Source organism: Leptidea sinapis, chromosome Z (assembly GCF_905404315.1).
Source record: "Leptidea sinapis chromosome Z, ilLepSina1.1, whole genome shotgun sequence".
NCBI lineage: Eukaryota > Metazoa > Arthropoda > Insecta > Lepidoptera > Pieridae > Leptidea > Leptidea sinapis.
Genome location: NC_066312.1, coordinates 13,363,348 through 13,371,890, shown reverse-complemented (window position 1 = coordinate 13,371,890; position 8,543 = coordinate 13,363,348). Strand labels below are relative to the sequence as shown.

The following is an 8,543-nucleotide window of genomic DNA, read 5'->3' as shown; positions in this document are numbered from 1 at the left end:
ATGATGTGTATTTTCATTAGAACTTTTTTTTTCCAATTCTTCATCCTTTTCGAATACTAATTACCAACTCTTGTTATATTATCTCAAAATATACTTGTGGACGAGCTCTTTCTTATACTAATTCGGCTGCATTTATTTTCATCTTCTGAAACAATGCTTTTTAATTAGTTTCACAGTACAACCGATATTACATTGTTAAATAGTGAATCGACTAACATTTGACAGTTAGGTTATTGTAGTAGTAGTTTACCTACTACTAATAGTAATCTATATAGTTGTATTTTAGTCAACTACGCCCCGTTCTGCTACACCCAAAATATGTCAGTTGTATTGGAACTTTAATATTAAAAATCAATATTAATTGTTCATCCTGAATCAATATTTAATAATATGAAATCAAATCAGTTAATATATATTTTATTAGAAATCAGTGTTATTTTACACTCACATTGCGGTTTAAATTTATATTGTTATGAGTAAAATTCAATAATATCTTGCAAAATAGATGTTATATAATATATTTATGCATTTAAGCACTACAAAGAGAGAGGAACACAAAATGTATGTAGATCATATTCACAATTTGTGTTAATTATGCCCTCTATAGAGCAACATGGTGCGTTACTCGACACTTGAACGCGAATACTGAAGTTCAAGTCAAATGATGCCCGAGACTTGACGCTTCTCAAGTGATACTGAAAACTAGCTGTATAAATTCACCTCACTCGATCCTAATAATGTTATATGCATAAATATTACTAAAACTGTGATATATCATCGTCTACCTCAACTTGCTAACACTATTGTAGTTTTTTTAAAACTTCAAAAAATTCCCCAGATATCTTATAAACGATTGAGCGTTGTTTCCATAATACTAGTCAATAAATTATGAGGCTTCCGTAGAATCGTAGTTCACGACTCAGACTTTTGTCAGAAAAAAGTCTTTTCAATTAAGTACATAAAATATAAAAAAAAAATAAAAAAAAATTAAGTTAATAACACTACCTTTCCATAAGTGAATTGACAGCCTAATCTAAATTCTAGTTAAATAATTTATTTTTATAAACATAAGACATACTTTGTTTTTTTTTTTTTAATTCTATTTAAATGTTAAATATATATTAGGTATAAGTGTAAATTCTTTTTGAGTCAAAGGTTTTTTAGTTTAAATTAATTTATTTTTTATTATTCTTCATAATGTCTATTGACATTCAAAAAAACATATATGTTATTGCAATTCAAAAAATAATACTATCAGTATACCGAAATGAAAGTTATGACAAAAAAATTTTATAGAAGAAATATTCACATTCAAGCATTTTTGTAAGGCAAACTCAAATAAACTTTATTCAGTTAGACTTAGACTACTTGCTTTTGAACAGTCTTTATAAATATTTCTTCTAAATTACTGAATTTACCATGTGTTCAGAAAAAGTTGAGCTCGCGAGAAGAAAATACAAGAAACTCAACGGCCACTCTTTTCAATCAAACAAAGTATTTAACAATGGCTGTAAAATACATAACAAATTAGTTTTTTAGTGACTATTTCATCATCATTAATACATTGAAAAATTACAATATGTAAATAATAATACAATTGTATTATAAGCAGCTGTTGATTCAGTGATTTACTCATAATTCATCTCGTTCATCCATATTATCAGTGCCAAGTTATTATTTTTAGACTGAAAATTTTGTAATATGATCTCTATATTCTGTAATTGGTTTTGTAAAATAAATTTTTACAATTTGTAAAATGTGTTTTTTATTTGGTAGTAACAGTTAAGGAATAATAATGCTTAAATATTTGATCAAGTTTCCAATATATGTAAATCAATGCGTTGAAATATTCTAATCTCTATTGGCTGACATTCGTATTCTAGCTCAATGTGATCTCAAATCAAATCAAAATCAATGTTAATTAATACGTTAAATCGAGAGCTATTGAGTACAGTCACGGCCGACTACTACTGTATCAACAATAATACTAGGCCATGGTACAGTAGATGCATCAATCCACACACACCGCAAATAAATAAAGGTATTTAGCGACCATTTTATTAGCAATTATAAAAAATATAATTTTTAATTTTAAAACCATGAGGTAGAGTTTCCGGCTACAGGATCATGCTGCCACCGCAAGTAACGCCAGTTCACGAGCAGGACGCATGGGCCAGCCATCGCCTCCCTCGACCATATTTTTGGGAAGGGAACGACCCGTCCCACGTCGCCGCCAACTATATTGACTTGCAAAACTAAGTACATACTAAACTATTATTTAAACTATAGTGGCCTTACAAATAAATTTGGTATAAAATTACACCTGAGAAAAAATCAAGAAAATGCAAAATGTTTACAAATAGATATTGTGCCTTAGATAATTTATACGTCTAGATAGTGTCTTGCTATTGTTAGACAACTGAGAAAACAGGCCAGGAATACTAGTTTTGCGTGCGTGACATGCTGCACTTGCGATTTGTATGACACTTTGTGTTAGTGTGCGTGAATTGCTCAACATAGAGGTTAGAATTTTTTCGACGTTTTCTCAGCTGTCATGGTCAATCTAGACGTATAAACAATGACGTTCTATACATAATATAGACAAGTAGCTGCCCGGCAAACGTTGTTTTGACATATAATTTTAGAGTTAGACCGTATGTTGGATATTGCTTTATTTTTATAAAATAAACGTAGCCTAAGTTACTCCTTATTACATCAGCTACCTGCCAATAAAAGTAGCCGGATTAGCCGGAACATACATCCAGACATACAAACTTTCACATTTATAATATTAGTAGGACAATGCACCTCATACAAAATCAAAGCTGAAATATGGCGCACGCCACAAATGACACCATAATAACCTTCGACAGCTATCTCTATACATTTAGGTGGTGGTAGGTAATAATGATTTATAAATAGAATACTTATAAAATTAAAATAATAATCAGCTATACTTAATATGAAATAGCGGAAACTCAGAAACATTTTACTCTTTCGTCAATAAATAGGAATAAAAGAGAAAATCAAGAATCTAATAATGACTTGATCTGTAAAAAGTAAGTATAAGTGTTTATTTTATAATTAATAATATCATTATATCTTTCTTTGTAAAATATTTAAAATCACACTTGTTAAAATGATATAATTGTAAAGGATTTTTTTATTTTATGTAGTGAAAATGCTAACTTTGCTCACGTCATCGTCAGCGCTTCCGAGAAAAAAAATAGCAAAAAAATCTAACAGTGCTCCTGGCTCTTCAGTAATATAGGAACGTGTGTGCTTAGTTGGTAACACGGAATTAATACCTATATAAAATGTTATATATTTCTGTATCTGTTAATTATTCCTAAAGTTTATTAAGTTTCACGTCAAACGTATTTTCCTCCAAAGTTACCTAATAAGTACCTATCTACACGTTGACGCTGGATCTAGGTACATCGATCTGGTTTTGAGTTATTCTACTCGATTATACTAAATAAAGTTTTGCAATTAGCCACATTATCTCTGGACCTCGCTGGAACGTAAAGCTACTCCCATTCCTCTTTCACCCCCCGCGTTTATCCTTCAGTGTTTGTACGGTTTGCAGTTTCATAATTCATTACCGTTAGGTACCACCTACATGTCGTGATATATTCGTGCTATTTTTTTTTAGTTTTCATTGAAACTTATTGACTTTTGTTATTAATGATTCTGTAGTTTCTGAAGTAATCCTTAGTAACTACTAATAAATTAAACAAATACTTACGATTAAACCAAACAAAAGCAAAATGTATCTATACAATGATTATTGTCATAGTCACCCTTGTTTAAAGCCTAGTATTAATGTGAAACTACCATTTTGAGTTCGTTTGCATGCATATCCGCATGTTTTGCTATTTTAACTATATTGGTATATAGTGGTGCGATGTAATACTAATTATTTAGTAGTGAGGTTTGTGCGGCGACAAGTAAAGTCTTCTTTTGTATTTATAAACTTATAGGTATCTTTTTTTTTAAATGAATGATTTGACGACCTGTATAGCCGAGTGGTTAGCGATCCTACCTACTAAGCTAGAGGTCACGGGTTCAAATCCCGGTAGGTGCAAGCATTTATATGATGAATATGGATGTTTGATTCCGAGTCATGGATGTTTAAATGTATTTATGTATGTTTATAAGAATTTATGTATGTTTAAGTAAGTATATTGTTTTAAATACATCATTGTCTTGGTACCCATAACACAGGCTATATATGCTTAACTTGGAGCAAGATAATTTATGTAAAAAGTGTGTCAATATTATATTATATTATGACGAGCAACATGAACTTTGGCAAATAAACCCTAGGTCGAGGTCGACCTCTAAACGAACACTAGTATGTACCTACATATGAATACCTACACACAACCTATTTTATTGATAGGTTGACCATGTCTGTCAACTTACACAGGCAGTCATAAATTTACGCCAAAATAATTTAACAGTATAATGTAGCCTATTTATCATTTGTGACTAATTATGATTTGTCAATTTGTGCATTGACAAAATATCATGCTAGTGGTATAATATCCAAAAAGCCTGACTGTTTACGACTTGTCAATCAAAATGGTTGCAGTAACACAGGATTCGTTTTCCTTTTCTATCATTAGGGGGAATTACTTTACTACACGCACATGCCCGCAGTTCATCAGACAAGCCCGCCGCGCCTCGTTATATTATTAACTATAATATAACTATTATAGGTCTATGCAATGTTTGCTAGTGTAGCACCGTTACAGTCCCTCTGCCAGACATGTCCTTTGCACGTCTGCGCGATCTCATTTTGTTTGTGGTGGCACAAGGTACAAGTGTGTGGTCATTGCGGGCTGTCTACTCACAGATATCGTCAGTGTCCAACTGGAGTACATACATTATTTAAAATGAGTTTGAATGAAAATAAGGCATTCTGAGCAGAAATAAAATCCATAAACTACTAATACTGCCTACCAAAATTTAATAAAAAAAATGTTTCACCGTTAGAGTAAATATATGCCCTGTCTGTTCTATGTAATACTTGTAAATATCTATCCCTTCTATCCGTACTCTGTGGCTTATGACAATAACTATAAACAATAAATAAACATGATTCAATGTAGGAACGTAGTGTTTAAATTCTCTTTGACATGATTTAGCTTTAGGTATTCAATATATTAAGTCAATATTTTTGATAAAGATTTTATGTTTTTCTAATCATTTTATATTGAATGAATTAATAAGTCAATTTTTAGGAGATGCTCTAAAGTATCTCTTAAATAAAATATTTACGTTAAATCAGAATCATGGCATATGATTTAAAAGAGAGGTTTTCCAAACCTCCCAAATACTATAAGATCTTGGATCCTGGTGCATATCAATTTGAGGAAGGGCATCTAGCCAAACCTAATAAGGTACCTTTTCTATCAAAGACTCCTCGTATAACTGGAATTAGAAATAAAATATGGACACACACAATATATGGCATTAAAGATGCTTATAAGATTCCTAACTGTACGGCCATGATGTCTAAAATTGAAAGATTTCCGCATCATATCAAAAATAGCGGACATATTGAAGAGCTTATTTGTGCATGTGAAGATCCAAATATTTGTGAATGCGAGACCACAGAAGGTATTTCCATATTTCCAGATGTTAATTGTCAAGGAAAAAAGCCTCGCAAAATATTTATAGGTGCCACTTTTTCGGCAAATGTCAATTTTAAAAATAAACGAAAATACGAACCTCAATTTTATAACGCAACTGTAAAATACAGTACAGATTATTACAAAGGTTGCAAGTGGAGTAAGCGGGGCTTACGAGCATGTACACAAACCATTGAAACCTCACCTGGACCCGCTTATTACACTTTAAAACAGGAACCGACTTTCGAGCACATGTGTGCTGAAAGGGTTCGTGCATATAAACGTAAAACTTCAAAGCAATTGCGATTTATAGAAATGGTACAACATAGAAATATTATAGATAATTTACCTGGACCCGGTTCTTATTCCCCTAAGCTACCTGAAGACCCGGGTGTATTGAAACCTGGACCGAAATCGCAAAGATTTTTGACATATGAGAATAAGAACAGCCCTGGGCCAGCAGAATATAGTATTAAACGCGATTTTGATGCTTACTCACCACCAGTTAAACTATGCCATGCACGTTTACCTGCTAGTGCACCCTTTGGTGTTAATGCTATTAGATTTAAACCAAGGAAAGAGGAGGGTCCAAGTCCAGCCAGTTATGACTCTATATTTAATCCTTGTAAAATCATACGATGTACTAAGGCTCCATTTTTAATATCGACTAAAAGATTTAAAGAAGATAAATTGAGTGATGACGAGGAAAATTATATTGACAATATTGATTTTAGTAGTTATCTTCAAAGCGTTAAAGAGGGTAAGGAGACTTACACACCTATGTGGCAGTTTAAATCAAAAACTGTGCGAATGAAACCACTAAAAAAAAGCTTGGATGAACCAAGTCCAGCTGATTTTCCCCAACCTTCTATTAAAGTGAACAGAAATCCAAATGCTCAACAATCAGCTCCGTTTTATTCGTCTGCAGGCCGATTTAGGCCATGGTATAATTGGGTGTCAATCCACGGAAAAGAAAATACACCTGGGCCAGGGTATTATGACTGTAATTTACCGAAATGCTATCCAGCTGTAAATAGAGGGCCCTTGTTCAGGGCGCGAAGATTTTGTTCAAATGGATTTAATAATCCTGCACCCAATGAATATAAAGTTGAAAATGGTGTTAAACAAATATTAGGTACACATAATCAAATGCTATTAAAAAATGTCGAAAAACAACACAAATTTATCTGGGTACCACCAAATACAACAAAACCTTTACTAAGTTATGAAGAACTTGAAGATGAATTGTTGCAAAAATCCATCGCTTTGTTGGATTCGACTACACAATTACCTGATGAAAAGAAAAAACTTCTGAGGTGTTTTGTCAAAGAATGATCTAACGACAATATGACGAATATTATAAAAAGGAAAGATTTCTATGTCTGTTTGTTTGCATTGAATAAACTCCGAAACTACTGAAACAATTTGAAAACTTCTTTTACTGTTGGGAAGCTACACTATCCCCGGGTAACATAGGCTATATTATATTTTGAAAAAATTAGGAATACTTACTAAAAACTACAAAAATGTAATCCAATCTAATGAGCCAACGCGAATATTATATTAAATTCACTAACATCTAATCACTGTGGGCAACAAATTTGTATTAAATATAAAAAAATACTTAGAATAACAGAATTATTTGTAGATCCATTACAAATAATAAAATGTTTCTAATTTAATATTGCTCAAAAACTTATAGAATATAGTAATGATATTGTAAAACAATCTGACCCAAATCAAATTTTCTATACATTTTCTAATTTAATGTATAAATAAAGTATTTAATTATATTTTTAAAGAAAAAAAGGTGTATATCAACAATCATGTACATGTGGAAGCCTATTATGAGCTCGAACGAATTATGTTTGTTAATTATTTTAATGTATGTAAAACCAGCTGTTGGCTTTCTTAAAAATATTAAATAAATAAATCAATCGAAATTCAGTGATTAGGCTACAGCAAGCATTCATAGGAGTAGAACGCGTCTTTATGAACTCTATGAGCTTTGAAATTTGAACAACGATCCAGTATTTAAGGAATATGTGCGTAACTATTCTAAAATATTTGAAAAAGTTTGTGAAGAGGCAAAACGTATATGGATACGTTAGGTATACCAGATCCAACGTATCCATATTCATAACCGTAGACCAGATCTTTTCTTCAAATAATAAAATAATAACGACTTGGGCAATAATAAATAGAGAAACAGGTAAAAATAAAATTAATAAAATATATTCTATTAGTATTAGAAAAGATGGGAGTGGTCATCGAAAATAGTAGGGATATCTGTTCTGATTACAACTACTTTAATTCTTCTTCTGAACAAGCTGAATTAATACTTTAAAACAATATACCTAAGTGCACAGTTTCATTCGATTTAGGCACATTACTTCTGGTGAAATAATCAAAGTATTTAACTCATTAAATGTAAAAAAAAGTGACTTATGGGGCATGTCTGTAAAGCTACTATAGTAAAGATAATCAAAAATATTGCTCCCCAATTATTTCTTATCTTCAACAAATGTTACGATACTGGATTTTTTGCAGATTATCTATAGTACAGTGAAGTTATAAGTACCAGTTTTTAAGTTAGGAGATAATAACTACACTATAGACACTAACAACTATAGACCAGTTTCTGTTCTACCCACAATTATTAAATTTTTTGAGGAATAACGTCTTACATTCTAAGCAATTTGGTTTTACGAAAGATCGTTCAACATTTGATGCCGGTATGGCGTTGATCCGACACATATTTAATGCTTGGGAGAAATCAGATAACGCCGTAGGAATATTCTGTGATCTTTCGAAACCATTTCATTGCGTAGACCATTTTACCCTTATCTGTAAGCTCAATTATTATGGATTAAAAAGCAAATAACTTGATCACATTACTTCATA

The 8,543-nt window shown here is 31.6% G+C and overlaps 1 protein-coding gene across 1 annotated transcript; it reads left to right on the top strand.

Moving 5' to 3' along the window:
* Positions 1-5,207: 5,207 nt before the first annotated feature.
* On the top strand, positions 5,208-7,056 carry LOC126978932 (uncharacterized). The gene has a single exon (XM_050828059.1). The coding sequence runs from the start codon at positions 5,301-5,303 to the stop codon at positions 6,972-6,974; it is 1,674 nt and encodes a 557-aa protein (XP_050684016.1). The 5' UTR covers positions 5,208-5,300; the 3' UTR covers positions 6,975-7,056.
* Positions 7,057-8,543: the final 1,487 nt, after the last annotated feature.

Bases quoted from the DNA above. Each gene is read 5' to 3' on its own strand.
- LOC126978932 (XM_050828059.1), top strand. From the start codon at position 5,301: ATGGCATATGATTTAAAAGAGAGGTTTTCCAAACCTCCCAAATACTAT.